Here is a 23406-nt window from a genome sequence, read left to right on the forward strand (position 1 = left end):
CAGCTAGTTATTGAGATTGTTTATTTTATAATTTTTAAACAAGTGCTGGATTAAGTAAAACAACAGATTAGGTTTGAATAGTCTCTCTCATTCTTTTATTATGAGTTAATACAATAATGGTGAATCCCAAATATATTTCTATATAAAAATATATTTGTTTAAAATAGTAGCACTGCCACTTGGACAAAAGCTCTATAGTTATACATTTCTTTGAGCAAGTGAAACAGCACAAACCGATAGGGTAACATCAATATTTTATGTTGCATCGGGAGAGTTAGCACTCCATGATCCCTGCTGCTGAAAGTTTATTGTCCCCTAAGTCCCCATCAACAGGTTTTGAACTAACTAACTAATTGAATAAATAATTAACGAGAAGGAATGTCATTCTGGTAGTTATCATGGAGTGAAGTGAAGGAGATTTTAGGGCTTATTCATTGAAGAGCGTACATAAAATTATGCTGTAGAAATGTTCAGCTAGTTCCTCTCCATTGTTGTTTGTGTACTTTATGAGATGAGGTATAGCCTAGAGTATTTGATTAAAAAATATAAAAATAAAGTTGCAAAAAATACAGTTTTGCCTTTAATAGATTTGTTGATGCCGAGCATGTGTCCCAGGGTTATCTGAATTACATTATCATCTAAGTTAATACCTATTTATTTGTGCTGCATGATATAACTAGAGGTAATGTTGGGCAGACCATTACCTCCAGACTTGGAACAAATACTAAATGGACCTACAAACAGTAGAAAACCTACTTTCTCCTACTCGATGTTGATAGATAGGTGTTGTTAATTTAGACTGTAACATACTCCCACATAATCAGTTTAGGTAAAATCAATATAATTTTCTGAACAAGAAAGGAAAGTTGCTAGTGTTAATATTAGTAAGACTGAAGTAAAGGGGTTTAAGTATAACATACATTGCCAGAAATAACTTAGTCACCCTGAAAGTATATTCAGTAATAGGGGCATTCAGATCCTGTGGAAAGCATATAAATTATATTTGTTACCATTGTCACCCACCTTTTTAGTTGATCTTGTTTGTGGTAAATCTACGTATTTTAATGACTACATAAAAAAGGGTCAAAGGCAGCAAAATAACTCCTTATTTTCTAGCCTTGGTGTCAATAAATGTCTGAGAAAATTGCATCTTTTGTGTCCATATCTAGTCACATATTGCATTGGCTCAGAATAAATTCCCATAATATATTATCGATTTTTTTGCAAGATGTTTCCAAAGACCAGCATCATCAAATATAGTTTTGAAGTTCACTGAAAGAAGGCTCAGTCTTGTAATAACCAACAGATATATTTTAGCAACCTCTTGCAAAAACAACCCCCCCCCCAGAGGGAAGGGGCACTTCAAGTATGTTTACATGTTAACATGAAAAGTGTGTCCAGAAATTCCTAATGAATGCTTCTTTGACAATGCTGTCTCTCATTTAAGTCAATAATCATTCATTATCATTTGCCTTTTTATGTATAGATGTTTCTCCAAAACATCTGTTATAGCCTTAGAACCAGCTGTAGCGGCCTCTACCGGCCATTAACAGCCTGCTCCCGTGCTAAAGGCCTGAGGCAAGGGCCTTTAACAAGGGAGAGGCCCTTTAATGGCCGTAGAGCCCGCTACCGCGGGTTCTAAGGCTATTAGAACATTCTGCCACTCAAGGGCAGATTGTTTTATAAAATAAAACAAATTCCTCATAACGCTCAAGGGGATTAAAATCCCCTCGGGCTCTGTGAAGCTTTGTTCACAGCTGTTACTGTGAACAAAGAGAACATTGGAATGTTGACGCTCTGGGTTTTTACCAGCCACTAAAAAAAAAAGCCCGGAGCACTCCACTGTCTGCAATGGAGCCCCCAACATTCCAATGTTCTAATATAGCCTTAGAACCCGCCGTAGTGGACTCTACTGACTATTAAAGGCCCGCTCCGCCTTTAACAGCCGGTAGAGCCCGCTACGGCTGGTTCTAAGGCTATTAGAACATTCTACCATTAGAGGGCAGAAAGTTCTCATAAATAAAACAAAGGCTTCACGGACCCGGAGGGGATTAAAATCCCCTTAGGCTCCGTGAGGCTTTGTTCACAGCTGGTGCTGTGAACAAAGAAGATTGGAATTTTGGCGCTCCAAGCTTTTACTGGCCAGTAAAAACCCGAAGCACTCCATTGTCTCTAATGGAGCGCAAACATTCCAATGTTCTAATATAAGTTAAAATTGTGACACCTTGCTTTGTGTCCACATGTTCAAGAAAAGAACCCTGAGTAAAATACAATTCATATAACTTTGTGAGTTTCGTAGAATGAATGTTGTTTTCCAGGAAGATAGTGGCATCAGTCTAGTAGTGAAATTGGCAGCTTCTGGCATCTTAGAGTTCTTCTTTAATGGCAGTGTAGCATGCTGTTTACTACAGTTTTCTAACTTTACAGACTATATAGTCATATTGAAATAATAAGTAAATCAGGCTGTGATTTACACGAGTTTTTACATTAAAAAGTTCTGTGTTTATTGTATTTCAGTCTGGTTCGGGAGGTAACAGGAGTGAACGTGAACATGCGAGTCGGGATTCACAGTGGACGAGTCCATTGCGGAGTTCTGGGCCTGAGGAAGTGGCAGTTTGATGTGTGGTCAAATGATGTTACATTAGCCAATCACATGGAAGCAGGCGGCAAGGCGGGGTAAGTTGTCTTTCTCATAATAGTCATTTAACTAATTGATCGTCTTGGTGGGGGAGGATACAAAAGTATCTATACAGTATGCTCCACAGCCTTCATTGACTCAAGGTGCTGCTTCTTTAGAGCTGAGAATCAGAGCCAAAGGAGTATCAGTGGTTTTCTGCAATCCCAAGCTATGAACAGTTATTCACTTCCAGAGTTCTAGCAATGCATTGGGCAGGTCTCTAAGTCCGCAATAATAAGGAATCTTCCACAGGCATGTTTATTTACTGAGCAGGAGGCTTGATAGGACCTATCTAGTCAAGTTTCTAACTACAACAGGAATGGTGGTGGTGTCAATACAATGATAGTTTGCTGCCCCATAGGGCTAGCCTCCCTTTCAATGAGGCTTCAGATATATATAATGCACTTTGGGGATAAAATGTGTTCTATTCGTAAAAATGTATATTTTAAGCGAAGGTACAGGACATAGATTAAATAATGCCCACTCACAGATGTCACATGATGTAAAAGACTGAAAAATACTGTGCTATGTGCCCTAAAATGACTTATTGTAATGTTTCAAAGGTGTGCCTCTTTGTTTGATTGTAGGAAAACATGATCATTCCACTGAACATAATTATCAATGAAGCTTAACAAAGAAAGTCAGGAAGTGCCTCATATTAAGAGGGTTCCATTACACCCTTTATAAGCAATGATATTTTGTAATTTTTTTCAGAAGTACATTTATTCAACATCTAGTTGATTACTGCTGCCATTGTGTGTACATAATTATCACCCCTTAATATAGGAACAGAAAATGCATTATAACTTTGGGAAAGGTGGCTGCGATTAGCTTCCATACAGTTTTGAGCCCACTTGAATTTCACCCCTTGCATTTCTCGTTCTTTATTTTATAAAACGTTGGCTATTGCTCTCCTCACTTTCAGTGATTCTTTGTTTATATGTGTTTTACCTTTTCCTTTCCACTGTGGTAATTGACATATAATGGTGTTGCTAAGCTTCAAGGTATGCATGATATCTTCGTGACAATTTGCCGTAATTCCCCATCAGAGAATTTGCATCCGTTGTGTGGAAAAAAAACAGAGAAGGCTTCCTAGTAGCATTCTACCTGAAAATGTAGTAATATAATACATCTGTGCCCTGCTTGCAAGGGAAAGGAACACATTATACAAAGAATGAGTAAGTAATATTGAAGAAAGCATATTAAATATTGTAAAGTGTATTTTTGTTATTACTGATTTATACATTTTAGAAGTTGCATTTGGGCTAATGGCTAAGGTTAGGAGTAGGTACTGGGTTAGGATTTAGTTGTTTTATGATAATGCTTGGACCACGGTTTGTGGATGAAGTTAGGATTTTCTTTGGAGTTGCTATATTACTCAGTAGAGTAATAATTGTTTTAAAGGTTAGTTTTGAAGGCAAGTGTTGTTATTTGACATAGGACTAGTTTTGTTTTAGGGATGTTGGGTTGGTTGAGGGCCTGATTTAGCAAATATGTTAAGGATCTTGAGGAGGACTGGTTTAATTCTGGTATTTAATATGAAGGTTCCATGATAATTGTCAAAGCAATTAAAATGCATTTTTTTTCACCCGTTAGTTGCTGACGCTTTTGTGCCCCAATGCTGAGCCTTTTTTTGATGTTTGAGACACTTCATACTTAACAACTTCTTTCCGCAAAGAGTGATGATGGAGCGTTTCACCCGTCTTCCTTAGGTGATGTGTCTTTTTTCCTCGAAGGGATAGATGTAGGAAGCTGAATATCAACTAAGTTGAAATCAATTTACCATGTAACTAACTTGATCACACAATAAGGACCCAAATTGGAAATAATGTTTAAGGATTTTACTATAAATTAACAGTCAGATTAATATAAATACATTTTAAAAACATGCTGCAGAGATGCAGAATAACAGCAGGTTAACCAAACCTCCTGAAGAGGTTTAGGCAAATTAGCATAAGGCAATCCAAGAATTCAGTTACAGCAATACAGAATATCAGCAATAAGATCTGATGCTCAGAGAAAAGTCTTTGGTCTTTCCTCCTAGACATGGGTACTCTCTAAGGGCATTTACGTAAATGAACATATAAAAAATGGGGGAAAATATCTAAAAAAATCAAAAAGCTATGGCAGAAAGGAACAAATATATATATGTAGGCATAATGGAAAAGGAAAAGGTGTCAGCATTTCAGAATCTCGATCAAGAGTCTTCTTAAAGAGAGATAAGTGTTAGCCTAAGCCACACTCAACAAAGTGTAAGGACAAGTCAAAGTCAGAGGTCTGTACCTCTCAAATTCCAAAGGGATAGTCCTCAAATCAGTCTGTGAGAACACTAGTTAATACCACACAATTCTGTTAGGTAACACCCTCAAAACACCATTAGGAGCTCCATTGTAATCTTCTGGCTCAAGTTGTAAATCTATAACATTCACGTATTATCCTAGAGCAGTCCTGAGAACTCTGCCATCATTGGTCCTCTAGACATCAGTTGTAGCATATGTGAATAACGGACGTCTACAGAAGTTCTTCTTGTTTCTAAGGTAAATAAACTTCCTTAATGTAAGGATGGTTTCTAACTCATTTCAGATGATTATATTTCATTTAATATGGTTAAGGCACACAGTTTACGTGATTTCCTAGTTTTACAGTGAATGCACTTCATTACTGAATTTGAGTGCAGCACTTTGGGGGTCATTATAACCCTGGCAGTGAGTGTTAATGTAGATTTTCCTAGTAATTTATGAAGGAAAGTATTAATTTTATCAAAGACACAGAGGCGAGTATTATGCATTCTTATCTTGCTTTATTAAAATAGCAGCAGTCATGAAGTACAAATCCCAATGGGCTTAGCAACAAGCTAGCCAATGGGAAGAAAAAACATAGAAACAGTAAGCACTAATAGGATAATAGCTAGTGCTATAGAGTACACCCTTGACTGCAAGCAGCCCTCTTTTCTTGTTCGAGAAAGTCAACTAGTATCATAAAATAGAGGTAACAAAGATCCAACAATAGCGATTTCCATAATGGATGACAAAAGTTCTTGGCAACAGGAGATAAACCATTGAAGCCGCGGAGAAACTTGGCAGTTTTGCGGTGAGAAAACTTGGAGTTCTGAAGATGGAAGGTAGGTAACTGTCCGAAGTCATCATGAAGTGGTAGGTGGTAATGCTGGATTCACTGATAGGGAGGGAAAAGACAGACATGTTAATGGGTAATGTGGTGGGATAATACTCGCCTCCGTGTCTTTAATAAAGTGAAGTCTTTCCTTCAGAAATTACTAGGAAAATCTACATTTTATGTCAAGACCGGAGGCTCCTATTATGCTAGTTTAAAGCATTTCAACTACTAACGAAGCTGCGGTTTGAATAGGTTTACAGTAAAAAGTTCTGTAAACATTGTCATTAGACCAGTCAGTCGACCTTAGAATGTCCTCAAGGGAGGAGCCTACTGAAAAGGCTTTAGATGCCATGGCACCCCTAGAGGAATGGGCTCCAAAAATGAAAGTGTCAATCCCCGCTAGGGACATTACCCATTTGACCCAACAAACAAGAATAGGTGAGAAAACTGGTTTATGGGCCTTGCGGAAAGAAATGAGTAGTTGATGATTGGAGGGCATTCTGAGGTTAAGCGTCCGCTTCTCATATTCTTTTAAACACAGGCCTACACAAAGTTTGGTCTGAGTAGGAAAGAAAGGGTAAAACACTGTGTGTAGATTAGTTTTTGTACGTTTGTGGATATGAAATAACATTCCTGTAGCAGTAAACTGGCGAGAGTAAACATCCAAACATTTAACATCAGCTACACGCTTTATAGAAATAAGACATAAAAGCATAGTTAACTTTGCTGAAAGCATTTTTAAGGAAAGGTCTACGTTGTCAGGCCAGGAAAGAAAAAAGTTGAGCACTATGGATACATCCCACAAATGAGTATATTTGGAAGTAGGGAGTTTGGAAAGTTTAACTCCCTTCAGGAGACGGCAGACTAATGGGTGTTCGCCAATGGGTTTGCCGTTGATATAGTGATGGTGCATGGAAATAGCTGATCTATAGAGATTGACCGTCCTATAAGACTTACCTGAACTGGCTTCTGAGGCCAAGAAAATAATGATTAGGTTTATATTTGTTGAAAAGGGATTGATACATTTTCCCACACACCAGCTTGTCCATAGAGACCAAGCTGATTTATAGGCTTTTCTTGTTCCCGGAGCCCAGGAGTTGTTAATGAATTCTGAAGCTTCTGTCAAAATAAGAGGGGTTTGTTGGGAAGGCCTGAGACCTTCCAAGCTGAGAGTGTTAATGAATTGGATAGAATTAGGTTGCGAGGGAAACCTGCTGGATTGAGAAGGAGAGAAGGGAAAGAAGGGAGGAGAACTGGAAAGTCTGTTGAGAGCTCTAGGAGAGGAGGAAAAACATCTTGGAATGGAGGAGAGTAGAATTCTATGGAGTAACCCCGAACAGTATTCAGTACCCAAGGGTCTGTTGTAATTCAAGGCCATTTTGGAAGGAACAAACGAAGGCGCCCTCTACGGGAAGGCCAAAATACTGGCTTACCTTGGGGATTATTGGTCCTGGCGTATCGCTGTCCATGGCCGCGGAAACCTCGGGATCTCTGTGGGTAGAACTGGGGCTTGTAATCTTGGATGTTGTAGGAAGAATTGAAGGAGCCTCTTGATCCCTGATTACGGTAGGGAAGGCCGGTACAATGGCTCCTGCCTTTATCGGCCCGTGCAAAAACACGTTGGTTAAACACTTTTTTCAAGTTCTGTTGGGGCTTGTCAATGGACGAAAAAGTGGAAACATAGTGGCTAAGATCCTTGATGAAAGAATCACTGAAAAGTTGTCCTTCTGTTGGTATCCCAGGATCAAGGGTAGCCAGATTTACGAGCTTGGGGTCTAATTTCAAGAGTAAGCCTTTCTTTCTTTCATGAATGAGGCTGAATTTGCATTGCCCAGGAGGCAGAAAGCCCTTTGAACCCAAAGGGAAAGGTCTGTAGGGTTTATATCAGAATTGTCAAGTCTAGCTGATTCAGCAAAGTCAAATATATACGGGCGAGAGGCCCAACCACGTCCTATAACTTGTCCTGGCAAGTTGTCCAAGCTTTATCTACCCCTTTGCGGGGATCTTTGCAAATTTCGAAAAGAAAGTGATCAAAGGTTGATCAATAGAAGGAGTTGAAGTAAGGTGTGAAGGTAAAGAAGGTCTGGGGCATTCAGACTTTAACTTTGCATGGGTTTGTTTGTCGAGGGGAAGATGAAGACGTGAAGAAATGTAGTCACCAATGTGAGAAGCAGGAAGCAATTCTGTAGTGTTGGGATGGTGAATGAGCGTAGGATCAAACATGGGCATACCATCAGTATCCAGAATAGAATGAGGGTCAGCATTGGAGAATGTTATTTTCTTTGGGGGGGGAGGGGAGAAAGTGGTGTCCGAGGCATCGGAATGGACTAAGTCATACAAGTCATTGTCAGAGTCCAATATTTTAGATATTATTATCTTTTTGGGCACATTATCAATATTTTTTGTTTTGACTTTGCATTTAGAATGTAAAATTCCACTCTTTACGTTAGTGGAAGTGTTCCCCTCCTTTCGAGGAGGCCTTGGAGGAATTAAATCCTTAATCTGTGGTGAGGAAGGCTCACCTATCAATTGTGCGCCATTAGAAGACTTCTTTTTTTGATATAGGAGACAGTTTATGTTTCCTGCTTCCCACCGCAGAATGGACCAGTAAAGTATTGGACCTAATATTTCTGATGGAATTTTCAATGTTCTTCAACATTTTTTTCATGGAAGCTTGTAAAGCTTGTTGTACTGAAGACTGAGTAAAATCAGTCAAATCCTGGTTAAAAACTTCCCCATCATCAATGTTAACAGGGGTTAGGAGAGAACTGTCAATCTCCATTGTAATACAATATAAAATTGGTAGATCGGTTAAAGAAAAACCAGGAGAAAAGGGGTTAAAACAGCAATGGAAATGTGTGCGGGAAAAAAGGAAAATAATCACTCCCCTGAAGCGTGTCTGTGAAGAGCAAAGCGTCCGATGGAAGCTGAGGGTAAAACTAATCGCGCCCTTTTGGAAAGGAATGGGCATGTCTAGGGCTTGAAGAAGGTGTGTTGCGGGCGGAGACCAGCAGAAGGAAGTTCTCTTAGGAATGAAGAAGCCTGCAGGAGAAGAGCGCGTCTGGCGCGTACTGAGAATAGAACGGGCCCGAGGCGGTAAGCGAGTGCGACGGTTAATACCGTTAAAACGTGCGCGTGAAGACCGCAGAATGAGTGAAAAGGGGGGGGGGCTTGAGGAGCAGGAGGCTCGGGGAGAAGAAAAAACACACAAAGTGCGGAATATAGCTGAGGAACGGAACAGAACGTTCCTGTTCTAATAGAAAGTAAACAATGCAAATATATAATACAATAAGTACATTTGTGACAGAAATATGAAAGAGTACTTATCTTGACTGCGAGCAGCAAGAAAAGAGGGCTGCTTGGAGTCAAGGGTGTACTCTATAGCACTAGCTGTTATCCTATTGGTGCTTACTGTTTCTACGTTTTTTCTTCCCATTGGCTAGCTTTTAACTAAGCCCATTGGGATTTGTAGTTCTTGACTGCTGCTATTTTAATAAAGCAAGAAAAGAATGCAGAATAGGAGCCTCTGGTCTTGACATAAAATGTGGCGATAGTACCGCCAACAGGCTGGCGGTACATACCGCCACATTATGAGAATGGTGGGTTGGCTGCAGCCAACCCGCCACTTCTCCCCTCATACCGCCATTGCGGTATCAGCCGCCGGGCCAGAGTTGTCAATCTCCAGCCCGGTGGCCTGCACAGTACTGCTGGCAACATTATGAGCCTGCCTACCACCAAGGTTTTCGTGGCGTTAGCAACACCACATAAACCATTGCGGTAGGCCCTACCGGTGACAGGGAATTCCTTCCCTGTCACCGGTAGGCGGCTCCCCCATCCCCCAACACTCACCTGACACCCCCTCCTCCATCCAAACTCCCCCCACCCTCTCCGATCCTCACATGCCCCCACCCCCTCCGAACCTCACCCCCACCCCTCTCTATTCAAAAACCCCCACCTGCCCCCCATACACACACTAACCCCCCAACCTCCCGACATTCAAATACACCCTCACTGACCATCACACCCTCCCCCATACACGCACACACGCACCATGCATACACCCAATCACCCACCCTGGCATACACGCATTCATACCTGCATACTTCCAGACATGCTCGCACACATTCTTACAAACAATCACACTGACATGCACTCACTTCACCATCCTTACATGCATTCACTCACACGCATACAACCACGCAAACAACACAACACACAGACACATTCACACACTCACTCAGACATTCATGCACACACTCAGACACACACACACACACAACACCCCTCACCCTAACACCCCTCTCCCCTGTCTGAAGCCCGACTTACGTTGGTCAAGCAGGTCTTTTGGCAGGGAACGGGAAGGGGTGCTGCTGCCTTAAATTATGGTTATAGGATACTCATAATCCAGTATTCCACCCACAATTGGCATACTGGTGCCCCCTTATAAGTCCCTAGTAAATGGTACCTAAGTACCCAGGGCATTTGGGTTCCAGGGGATCCCTATGGGCTGAAGCATTTCTTTTGCCACCCATAGGGAGCCCATGCAAAGGCTTCTACAGGACTGTCATTGCAGCCTGTGTGAAATGGTGCACATATCCTTTCACTACCACCTACACTGCACCAGATCACTTGTAATTCACCCATAGTGCAGGCCTTCCAACCCTGAAAGCTGGATGCAGAGTACCTGTGTGTAAGGGCAACCCTGCAGGGACGCCATTTTACGTGTGCACTGGACCTAGGTCACAACCTATGTACAACTTCACAATGGTAACTCCGAATATGGCCATGTTTGTTATCAAACTTGTTGGAATCATACCCCAAGGCTTTTGCAAGCATTGGTTGTATGATTCCATGCACTCTGGCGGCTCCTTAGAGGACCCCCAGTAATGCTATCACAGCCTTCTGACGTTTTTCCACGTAGCCCCAGCTGCTGCCACCTCACAGACAGGTTTATGCCCTCCTGTTGCCTGAGCAGCACAAGCCCAGGATGGCAGAATAAAGGATTTCCTTTGGGAGAGGGATGTTACACCCCTTCTCCTTGGAAATAGGTGTTACAGGCATGGGAGGGGTAGCCTACCAGAGCCTCTGGAAATGCTTTGAAGGGCACAGATGGTGCCCTCCTTGCATAATCCAGTCTGCACCAGTTCAGGGACCCCTAGTCCCAGCTCTGGTGTGAAACTGGACAAAGGAAAGGGGATTAACCACTCCCCTGTCCATCACCACCCCAGGGGTGGTGCTCAGAGCTCCTCCAGAGGTCCCTGGGTTTTGCCATCTTGGATTCCAAGGTGGCAGGGAAATCTGGGAGCATCTGAGTGGCCAGTGCCAGCAGGTGATGTCAGAGCCCTCCCCTGATAGGTGCTTACCTGTGTAGCTGACCAATCCCCCTTTCAGGGCTATTTGGGGTCTCTTCAGATTTGGATTGCAAGACTCTAGCAGGAATCCTCTGCATCCTTTACTTCACCTTCTTACTGAATAAACTGCATCTGGACCCTCCATGAACTCTACAACTGTAACAAAGAAGCAAAGATGACTTCTGCAACATTGTATCTTCAGGTTCTGCCAGCAACTGCAAATATTTCCCTGTCGTGCATCCTCAGAGGGCAGCCAGTCTTCGGCCTGCACCAGAAGAATGAAGGAATCTCCCTTGAAGTGAAGTAGTCACTTCCCTGCTTCAGCAGGCACCCCTCTGCGGCAACGACTGGTGGCTTGGGTCTCCTCTCCTGACAAAGTGCGTGGATCCAGCATCACGGGTGGTAGACTGAAGTGGTCCTGATGGTCCTGACGTCCAACTGTCCAACTTTGGTGGAGGGAAGAGCTTGCCTCCCCACGCAAAACAGTACCCCTGTGCACTGCATGTTTTGCAGTTGCCAAGGCTTGTTGGCATCTTTCCACATTTTCTTCATGTACTGTGCAGCTCCAGCTCCCAGCACTCCTTCATGCGACACACAGCCTCCTGCGTGGTTCTCCGGCGGCATGGTATCCCTTTGTGTAGTGCCGCATGGGCCTCCTTTTGTACCTTATTTGTCCCCATGCTATTGGACTCCTGTGCATGCTGCCTGGTCTCCTGATGGCTCTCTGAGTTGATGAGAGCACCCTCTGACTCCCCTTCCTGGGTAGAGTCCACCAGGTCCCTCCTGGTCCTGGACAGCGCCATTTTCCGCTAACTGCAAGCTTTGCATATGCCAAGACTTGTTGGCGGAATCCAGTGACCAAACCAGACTGCAATCATCCATCTGGCATGGGACATCATCTGCACCAACCAGGAACCTACATCCGTTTTCTTGGTTGCAGTACTGACTGTTCTTCTTCACTGGTAGTTCTTCTTTTGCACCTTATCAAGGTTAGCAGGGGCTCCTGTTCTCCATGGACTCTTCTGTGCTTCTTGGGCTTGGTCCCCTTCTTCTGCAGGACTTCAGTTCCAGGAATCCATTGTTGGAGTCTTGCAGTCTCTTCTGGTTCTTGCAATATCTTCTTTCTCATGTTCTTGTGTGTTCTAGGAAAGTTACTGTGATTTACTCCTGCTTGCCTGGGCTCTGGAGTGGGTTCTATTACTTATCTTTGGTGTTTTCTAATAGTCCCAGTGCCCCTCTGCACACTACACTTGCTTAGGTAGGAAACTGACTTTCGCATTCCACTTTCTTAGTATATGGTTTGGGTTCCTCCAGGCCCATTTCTAACTATAGTGATTTTCATTATTTGCACTGTTTTCTAACTGTTTTTACAGCTATTTCAGCATACTAGTGTATATAATTTGTGTATTACTTACCTCCTGATGGTGTATAGTATCTATGGTATTTTTGGCATATGTGTCACCAAAATAAAGTACCTTTATGTATTTTCTTTCATGTGTGTGAGTACTGTGTGACTACAGTGGTATTGCATGAGCTTCGCATGTCTCCTAGTTAGGTCTTGGCTGCTCATCCACACTACCCCTAGAGAGCCTGGCTTCTAGACACTGTCTACATTTCACTAATAAAGGATAACTGGGCCTGGTATAAGGTGTACATACCGTAGGTACCCACTACAAACCAGGCCATCCTCCTACACACATTATATGGAATGATATGTATACATGTAGACTAAAGAGCCAAATTTCTGCTGCACAAGTGCCCAAGCCAAATCTGTGTCTTTCCCCATTTCTTGTGGAATCTAGAGGTATCCGGTGTTTGTGAATTGCCCACAGAGGACAGAGAAAATTACTAAAATGCAGTGACATTTGATTTATATGTGGAAAAATGTGAAGAAATGTTGTGTAAGAAAGCATATTTGTTTTGCATACATGGCATCAAAAACGATTTACTTTCCTAAGATGCCCATGTTCCTAGCTTTCAGGAGGGGATTCTGGTTGGCTAGGGTATACTCCTGAGCCAGGCAGAACCCACCACTCTAGTCAAGGCAAGTAAGTTTTACACCAAAGATAACCTGTGCTCACCCCCTAGTAGCTTGGCACAGAACAATCAGGATTTTGATACTTAGAGACAATAGGTAAAGCATTTAGACAACACACTCACACCAGTGACACATTAAATACACCACAAAAGAGACTCCACACATGAATATATAAAAATATAAATGTGTTATATTGTATATAAAGCCAGTCCAAGAAGGTGTAAGTTATAATTACTATACATAATAAGCATCATTAGTGAAGTAGTACTTGTTACCTTGGATAATGCAGGTATCAAAACAACATACATCACATTATCAGAAGGGAATGGGACGTTGTAGTAAGAATAAAGAACACATGCCTCTAAAACCGGAGACCCCTGCGAGTCTCATAGACTGGGTTCGATAGTTTGGCAGGAATGGTAGGCCGCGGGAAGTTCCCTGCATGCTTTCGTGCACTGGGAAAGGGAGACAGGCTGCCACGCATCTCGAAGAAGCAGGTGGGACTCCTACGAGCTCCTCCAAATCAGCCCCAGCACTCAACACAAGCTGGGAGGGGACAACCAAAGAGCATATCAGCGTGCACTGTCTCCTCCGCTCCAGCACTTATCCTGCATTAGCCAGCACACTTGGGATGGTATAAAGTGTGGCAGCGCCTCCCCAATGCCAAGAAGGAGAATAACACATTCCTCATGTGCTAAGAGAGTGATCACCACTTGCTTGGGGGACAAAAAGCGCTCTCCATGCACTACTTTTTGCAAAAGCAAGGTACAAAATACAGGGCTCCCCAGATGCTATAGTTACAGGGAAAGTGGCAAAAACCTAAGCACTCAACTCCCTGGGCCCCTGGGCCCTGGGAGAACACTTTGCACCAGAGATGCAGTAGGCCAGCACATTAAAATAAAGGATGGTGGTTCTTTCTGGCAGTCCTGATAGTGCCTGGGTCATTGTAGTGCTTTCCTCTTATCTAGTTTCTAAGCACTAACATAACACACAAGAAATGCACTTCTGAGGTCAAAGAAGACTTTTATTGTTGTTAATTCTTCCCCAACCCCAATTTTTATGTATGACGAATTAGTAGCTTTCAAGTCCGCGTTAATCAAACAAAATATATCAGTTTGCAATATACACAGCAGGTTATATTTATAAGATATTGAATGCAAAGCAAAACAAATACTTCACCGTGTGGGAAACTATCTACAGCTTCATCTTTCTAAGGTCTGCAAGCTGATGACCCCTGTCAGCCGCGAGAAAGAGATTCATCTACCCACACGGGATTGCTGGCAGCTGGCGCCAAGCTCCAGCACGAGGTCCGGCAGATTCGAATCTGACTCTCTGCAGCCTGTTACATTCGTTACAAAGGTGTGCCCCCTCCTCTCAGACCTGGGAAGCTGAGCAAGCCTTTTGGAGACTGGCCAGGTCTCCAAGACTACTCCTGTTCCCAAGCTCAAGCGAAGAAAAAACAACACCCATGTACTCTCTCTTATCATGTCTAGTCTACTGTGAGAAAAACATCTTGGTTCTCTGGTGCAAAAACACAGCTTGGAAAAATACAGCTTGGATTCTCAACTGCAATGTCTAACTCCACGTTAAAGGCAATGGGCAGCTAACCTAAGTATCAAATGCAATGTCTAGTGTCATGTCAAAGCCAATAAGCATCTAAGCTGAATACAAAATGCAATGTCTTATATCATGTCAAAGCCCATAGGCAGCTGAGCTGAATACAAAATGCAATGTATAATATGTCAAAGCCAATAGGCAGCTGAGCTGAATACAAAATGTAATGTATAATATCATGTCAAAGCCAACAGGCAGTTGAGCTGAATACAAAATGCAATATATAATATCATGTCAAAGCCAATAGGCAGAATATCTAATAGCAAGACTGGATACAGCATATCAAAGCCAATAGGCAGAATACAGAATGTAATGGCTAATGCAATGTCAAAGCCCATAGGCGGCTCAACTGAATACAGAAAGTAATGGCTAATGCCATGTCAAAGCCAATAGGCAGAATACAGACTAATGCAATGTCAAAGCCCATAGGCGGCTAAACTGAATACAGAAAGTAATGGCTAATGCCATGTCAAAGCCCATAGGCGGCTCAACTGAACAAAACATACCATGTGCTACTGGTGAACATTGAGCAACTAATATGCGCAGTGGTGAAACACAAAGTCATTGGTCAAAACAAAATTTAACAAATGGCAGTACAGTCATCCAAAGTCAGGGAGCAGCTGGCAGCAGAGCAACAAGCAGAAAAGCAATCCAGTGAGCCCTTAATGTCACCCAGCAGGCAGCAGGACAACAACAGAACAGCAGTCCAGGTGAGTACTTTTGTGCAGCTCAGCAGTACTTTTGACAGAGATTCAGTCTCAGTTCCAAAAGTGCTCACAAAATAATGGTCAGAGTACATGTACTTGTACTAAGAAATGTCTTTGTTCAGGGGGTGACTTCAAAGGGACCCTTTCAAGTGTAACACCCCCCCTCCCCTCAACCCAGCCCTGGCTCCAGACATCATTAGGGGGTAAATCAGCCCATTGTGTGAGGCAGGGACACATCCTGTACAAATGTAAGTGTGTCCCGCCTTCCTCTCTCCCAGCTCAGGAAGACTATCAGTATGCAGGTGCATCTTTTGTCACATCTAGTCCCTCCAGTGTTGTGGCTGTCTGAAAAGCATGCACAAAGTGTAGCTTTCACTCTGCCTTGACGTTGATTGGTGTCAGACTGCAAAGCACAGTTATAAGCACAGAGAAATGCCCACTTTCTAAAAGTTGCTTTTATAAAAAAGCAATGAAAAATCCAGCTTCACCAGTAAACAGGATTTCTCACTACTATCCCAAACTTGTCCTCTCTACTCCTTCCAGATCAGAAATGACCACTTAAAAATATATAAGGTATTTTGATTTTCCAATGCAAACTTATGAGAAGAGCAGCCCTCATAGTAGTGAAAACAAAATAGGCTGTTTGTCACTACTTGGAATTGTAAAACATAAACGTACATGCCTTACTTTTTACATACACAACACCCTGCTCATAGGGATATGTAGAGCCTATCTTAGGGGTGACTTAGGAGTATTAAAGAGAGAAGTAGCTTGAAATGTCATGTCAATGTCAGTAAACTGCACACACTGGCACTGCGGTTGCAAGCATGAGGTAAGTTTAAAAGGCTACTGTTATGGGTGGCGCGATCAGCGCTGCATGCCCACTAGTAACATTTAATTTTCAGGCTCTTGGTGTATGGTATACCACTTCACAAGGGACTTACAGATAAATTAGATATGCCAAACAGGTGTAAGCCAATTATACTGAGTTTTAGGGGAGAGAGCACATGCACTTTGGCACTGTTTAGCAGTGGTAAAGTGCCCAGGGTCATAAAGCCAACAAAAAGAGGGTCATATAAATTGGAAAAAGGCAAAAAGGTTGGGGATAACCCTGCAGAAAGAGCTGTTTCCAACATAGTCCATTTGTTTCCTATCTCTTCTTGTTTCAACATATGTGCACCTTCGAAGTGGAAACAAGTTTGAAACCCATGAGTGATTCCAAAAAGCTATAAATTTCTGAAAAGAAGACAATGTTATGAATTCAGCATGTCAGTGTCTAGATTGCTCGTGGCTTTCCCAAAATAATTTTATAATCTGAAAATATATGGGGAAAAATAGCAATTATCATTTTCCTTTGTAAATGTTTGCCCAGATGGATGGTTTACAGCAATAATATACCATTATGTACATCAGCCCCTTCTGGCTGCAAGGCTGTGTAGTGTTTGCTGGTCTTCCAAAACATGCAGTACCCAGACCCAGCAACCAGGCTACAGCTTATGATTTTTTGTTGTGTACTTACCATGCAGCAATTCAGATTGTAAAATCTAATGAATGAATAATGGGTATGAGTAAAATGTATGTTTTTTAAAATGCGCTCAGATATTAAGCTCAGGAATAGTGTTTATTTGTACAGCTCTGCATTTGGGGATATCCATGCTATCATGTTATTCAGAAGGCATATTGCAAAATGTGTTTTTTCTTGCAAACTGGCTTACACTTGGAAGACAAAAATGAAGATAGAACCAATTGAAAATAACAAATGTTGTACTGTACTGTGTTCCCAAACTTCTCCTAATACAAAATGGTACCACCCTTATGTAGCTGGGCCTAGCACCTGCAACAGGAAAGGTCTCAAACTCAACGGGGGACAGCAATTCTGGATAGAAGTGGGATCTGTAGGAAAGTACCATCTTGCCTGGCATGTTACCCCCATTTTTCACTGTATATATGTTGTTTTAGTTGTATGTGTCACTGGGACCCTGCCAGCCAGGGCCCCAGTGCTTATAAGTGTGCCTGAATGTGTTACCTGTGCTATGACTAACTGTCTCACTGAGGCTCTGCTATCCAGAACCTCAGTGGTTATGCTCTCTCATTTCTTTCAAATTGTCACTAACAGGCTAGTGACCAATTTTACCAATTTACATTGGCTTACTGGAACACCCTTATAATTCCCTAGTATATGGTACTGAGGTACCCAGGGTATTGGGGTTCCAGGAGATCCCTATGGGCTGCAGCATTTCTTTTGCCACCCATAGGGAGCTCTGACAATTCTTACACAGGCCTGCCACTGCAGCCTGAGTGAAATAACGTCCACGTTATTTCACAGCCATTTTACACTGCACTTAAGTAACTTATAAGTCACCTATATGTCTAACCTTTACCTGGTAAAGGTTGGGTGCTAAGTTACTTAGTGTGTGGGCACCCTGGCACTAGCCAAGGTGCCCCCACATTGTTCAGGGCAAATTCCCCAGACTTTGTGAGTGCGGGGACACCATTACACGCGTGCACTACATATAGGTCACTACCTATATGTAGCTTCACAATGGTAACTCCGAATATGGCCATGTAACATGTCTAAGATCATGGAATTGCCCCCTCTATGCCATCCTGGCATTGTGGTGCAATCCCATGATCCCACGGGTCTCTAGCACAGACCCTGGCACTGCCAAACTGCCTTTCCCGGGGTTTCACTGCAGCTGCTGCTGCTGCCAACCCCTCAGACAGGTTTCTGCCCTCCTGGGGTCCAGCCAGGCTTGGCCCAGGATGGCAGAACAAAGGACTTACTCTGAGAGAGGGTGTTACACCCTCTCCCTTTGGAAAATGGTGTGAAGGCAGGGGAGGAGTAGCCTCCCCCAGCCTCTGGAAATGCTTTCATGGGCACACATGGCGCCCATTCCTGCATAAGCAAGTCTACACCGGTTCAGGGACCCCTCAGCCCTGCTCTGGCGCAAAACTGGACAAAGGAAAGGGGAGTGACCACTCCCCTGACCTGCACCTCCCCTGGGAGGTGCCCAGAGCTCCTCCAGTGTGCTCCAGACCTCTGCCATCTTGGAAACAGAGTTGCTGCTGACACACTGGACTGCTCTGAGTGGCCAGTGCCAGCAGGTGACGTCAGAGACTCCTTTTGATAGGCTCCTTCAGGTGTTGCTAGCCTATTCTCTCTCCTAAGTAGCCAAACCCTCTTTTCTGGCTATTTAGGGTCTCTGTCTTTGGGGATTCCTTAGATAACGACTGCAAGAGCTCATCCGAGTTCCTCTGCATCTCTCTCTTCACCTTCTGCCAAGGAATCGACTGCTGACCGCGCTGAAAGCCTGCAAAACTGCAACAAAGTAGCAAAGACGACTACTGCAACTCTGTAACGCTGATCCTGCCGCATTCTCGACTGCTTTCCTGGTGGTGCATGCTGTGGGGGTAGTCTGCCTCCTCTCTGCACTAGAAGCTCCGAAGAAATCTCCCGTGGGTCGACGGAATCGTCCCCCTGCAACCGCAGGCACCAAAGAACTGCATCACCGGTACCCTGGGTCTCCTCTCAGCACGACGAGCGAGGTCCCTTGAATCCAGCAACTCTGTCCAAGTGACTCCCACAGTCCAGTGACTCTTCAGTCCAAGTTTGGTGGAGGTAAGTCCTTGCCTCCCCACGCCAGACTGAATTGCTGGGAACCGTGACTTTTGCAGCTACTCCGGCCTCCGTGCACTTCCGGCGGAAATCCTTTGTGCACAGTCCAGCCTGGGTCCACGGCACTCTAACCTGCATTGCACGACCTCCTAAGTTGTCCTCCGGCGGCGTGGGACTCCTTTGTGCAACTTTGGGTGAGCACCGTTTCACTCCACTTCGTAGTGCCTGTTTTGGCACTTCTGCGGGTGCTGCCTGCTTCTGAGAGGGCTCTTTGTCTTGCTCGATGCCCCCTCTGTCCCCAGACGCAATTGGCGACATCCTGGTCCCTCCTGGGCCACAGCAGCATCCAAAAACCCTAACCGCACGATTTGCAGCTAGCAAGGCTTGTTGGCGGTCTTTCTTCAGGAAAACACTTCTGCACGACTCTTCACGGCGTGGGGGATCCATCCTCCAAAGGGGAAGTCTCTAGCCCTTGTCGTTCCTGCAGAACCTTCAGCTTCTACTGTCCAGTAGCAGCTTCTTTGCATCCACAGCTGGCATTTCCTGGGCATCTGCCCATCTCCGACTTGCTTGTGACTTTTGGACTTGGTCCCCTTGTTCCACAGGTACCCTCGACTGGAAATCCATTGTTGTTGCATTGCTGGTTTGTGTCTTTCCTGCAGAATTCCCCTATCACGACTTCTATGTCCTTTGGGGAACTTTAGTGCACTTTGCACTCACTTTTCAGGGTCTTGGGGTGGGCTATTTTTCTAACCCTAACTGTTTTCTTACAGTCCCAGCGACCCTCTACAAGGTCACATAGGTTTGGGGTCCATTCGTGGTTCGCATTCCACTTTTGGAGTATATGGTTTGTGTTGCCCCTATCCCTATGTGTCCCCATTGCATCCTATTGTAACTATACATTGTTTGCACTGTTTTCTAATACTATTACTGCATATTTTGGTATTGTGTACATATATCTTGTGTACATTTGCTATCCTCATACTGAGGGTACTCACTGAGATACTTTTGGCATATTGTCATAAAAATAAAGTACCTTTATTTTTAGTATATCTGTGTATTGTGTTTTCTTATGATATTGTGCATATGACACTAGTGGTACTGTAGGAGCTTCACTCGTCTCCTAGTTCAGCCTAAGCTGCTCTGCTAAGCTACCATTATCTATCAGCCTAAGCTGCTAGACACCCTATACACTAATAAGGGATAACTGGGCCTGGTGCAAGGTGTAAGTACCCCTTGGTACTCACTACAAGCCAGTCCAGCCTCCTACAGGATCCAGTTGTACTACAGAAAATATAAAATTACCTAATCAGTCACCTGTGTTAGATTTAACTTTTATTCACTGTGACTGTTGATGAGATTAAAAACAAACGGTGGGACGCCTATGGAGGGTAATGACTCGAAAGGTCACCTATTGTTCACTGGCCAACATGTTTCTGCCCACTAACTAGAGCCAAAGAAGGTCTGGGGGGCATTTGTCAGGGCCTAGGATCCCTAGACTCATGCACTAATGAGTTGTGTGCAAAGGGAAGGAAAAAAGAGGGGGGGCTACCTCAGTAGGAGGTGGCCAGATAAAGGTAATGGAAAAAGGGCCTATCAGTAGATCACTTAACCACGAGGGCCCTATCACTACAGGGCAATTCGCCCCTGATCTAGGGGAAGGTGGGTCCCCTAATAGTCACATATACTTCAAAGGGGGAAGCTCTTGTGCATACCTAATCTGACTCTCTCCACGGCCGGTGGTACCATCCTACCTGGATGGGGCTAGGTGGTCAAATGATGAAGTATGACACTGTATAGTGTGTGAGACCACCTAGTCCGTAAAGAGAAATTCCCCTCCTGACAGCCACATTTAGCACACGAACAGGTCCAGAAGTTCAGGATACACAGTTTTCAGGGCAACTTTCCTGTACTTGGTACCCACTTAAACACCCCATACTCCTTGTGTACTTGGCTGTGTATTGTGGGGAGCCAATATGGGGTCTATGTTCTTCCTCTCCCCTCCTCTCCCGTTGTGTTAAGAAGGTGCATCAAGATCTATACTTAGGTTATCTGCCATCTCAAGGACATAGCTGCTGAGACATAGACAGAAACAGCATCTGCTGTTTCTTTACTGAATATTGCTTCCATTGTTCAGAAAAGGTATGCTAGTGTTAAACATCTTTGAAACTCAAATAGTCCCCTTTTAAAGTTAACTTAAGTTAGGTCAAGGAGAAGTTGAACATATTGATGTAAAGAATATTGGTGTGTAATATTGTCATAAAGTTACCTTATTTTCTGTTGTTCTGCCTTCTGACAAGTATTACTGTAACTCTGCTGTTTTTTATAACAGTTACTCTTCATATTATGTGCACAAGAATACTATTTTGATTTGAATAAATATTTAACATATCCTAGCTTCCTTGCGTTCTTGAGTGTGCCTATTCATGATGAAAGGGTCTGGTTTTGACTAACACTGTGAAGTCTTACATAGCTGATTGTTATCTAAAATGCACCTCATTCGAGTAATGCTCAAAGGGTTGCGGGTAGATGCAGTCCAATGGGTTCTATATCTCTTGTTGGTATATTGTGTCTGAGGGTCTAGAAAATCAATTTCTGAGCTTTGTTCAGGAGAGATGTACTGAAAACATTTCAACATTGTTCGATAATCGCTTTCTAAGGCCTGCATTTATCTTGAACGAGTCCTCTTCCTTAATATATCAAACCTTCAATGGGTTTTATCTGACAATCACAACTGAGTCTTGTGTCCATTGTAAAGAAATGTAGACTACTGTTTGGTTACATAACCTAATTATATAGGTCTTCTTCATTTGTCAATAATTTATTACTTATCTCATTCTGTGGTTGTTATTGTTTGTTTGGAACTGGGTTTGCTTCCTGCAAACTCCAGCCCCATTCTCAGCTGACAGCACCAAGAAGTCAATCTGGTGGACCAGTTTTCATATAGATTTGATATTGACATCTTTGTTGATCTCTTTATTGTTGTTCATAACTGACTAGCATGGCATAAGGGCACCACTTAGTGACAATCCAGACATTTGTGGAGCCAAAAAGAGTTTGCATTTGGTTCAGGGTACTCCACTCTTCAAAGCATGTTCTTTCCTGAAGGCTTGATAGCTCCCTATTCACTGTTATGCAAGAATTTTTCTAATTTGCTTCACTTTGTTTCGTCCTTTGGTTTCCTTGTCACTTATGTGCTCTTTGATTGATTGACAAGACAGTCATATGGAGGTCTGTTGGAACTCAGTATTACCTTATTTTTTTCTCCAATTTCTCAATATAGTTTCCCTTTGAAGGCAGATCAGCCTCTCTTTTCTTCAGTCTGTAATCGGTTAAATATTCCCACATATTTTTATTTTGTATCAGTGACGCATGTGGTGAAGTCAAAATCTATTTTCTATAGACCTGGCACTGCCTAATATGTTCTGAGAAAAAGTGTTGTGATAAGAAAGACTGATGAAGTTGTAATTCTACAATTACTTAACAGTAATCTGTACTGGACTGGATCCAACTTCTCGTTGTAATGGTCCTCAATTTTGTGCCCTCTGTCCATCAAGTCCTGCTTGAGAATCGTTAATAGAGACTCCCAAGTAAGAGGTCAGGATTAGGTGTTCTGAGGACAAAAGATAGGGTTGAACAGTCTTGCCTTACAAAAACACAACCACTACATGAAATATAGACTATTTCAATTTCAAGTACACTGTTAAAACTGCTGCATTTAAAGTGTCAGTAGCATGGTGCACCAGTTATATTTTTGTTATGGCTACAGTTTGGGTCGAAAAAAATGTAAAGGGGATGGCCTAGTGGGAACATGGAGCAGCCATGATATCCTTGCGCTTCATCCCTGGAAATCGGCCTCCATTAGAACCTATGAAAATCCCCAGCATTTGCTGTTCGCAGTGTACTGTACTCCAGTGCACATTGGAGTGTGGTGCTTAGCCTGAATTGTTGCATGGCAGAGGCAAGAGGCTCAATGGCATCATGGCAAGTGTGAGATCTCAGAATACGGGAGGCCGGAGAAAAGTGTTGCCGCAATTGGTGATGAGGAAAATGCCTGACTTTGCAGGAGAGGGGTTTGCCACAAACTTTAGTCCACCAAGATCCAGTGAGGTATCATCCAAAGCACAGGTAGAGACAATACAGCCCTGGTTTTACAGAGGGATTCACAGAGCCACATTTGAAGCTCACCGAATATCATAATATGTCCTCCAAGGACTGACCACTCCTTAAGGACCATCCCGAGCTGAGGTGTCTCAAGAAACACAAATGGAATGGGGATCCAGTTCTAT

General features: G+C 43.2%; 1 protein-coding gene across 2 annotated transcripts in view; it reads left to right on the forward strand.

Moving 5' to 3' along the window:
• Window positions 1–23406, forward strand: part of ADCY5 (adenylate cyclase 5) — a 1737221-nt gene that overhangs the window by 1016076 nt on the left and 697739 nt on the right. For both annotated transcript variants that reach the window (XM_069224661.1, XM_069224662.1), the window contains exon 6: window positions 2518–2676. In XM_069224661.1, the coding sequence (XP_069080762.1) occupies window positions 2518–2676 (159 nt within the window). The remainder of the gene's footprint in view (window positions 1–2517; window positions 2677–23406) is intronic.

This window comes from Pleurodeles waltl, chromosome 3_1 (genome assembly GCF_031143425.1).
Source record: "Pleurodeles waltl isolate 20211129_DDA chromosome 3_1, aPleWal1.hap1.20221129, whole genome shotgun sequence".
In the NCBI taxonomy this organism is placed as follows: Eukaryota; Metazoa; Chordata; class Amphibia; order Caudata; family Salamandridae; genus Pleurodeles; species Pleurodeles waltl.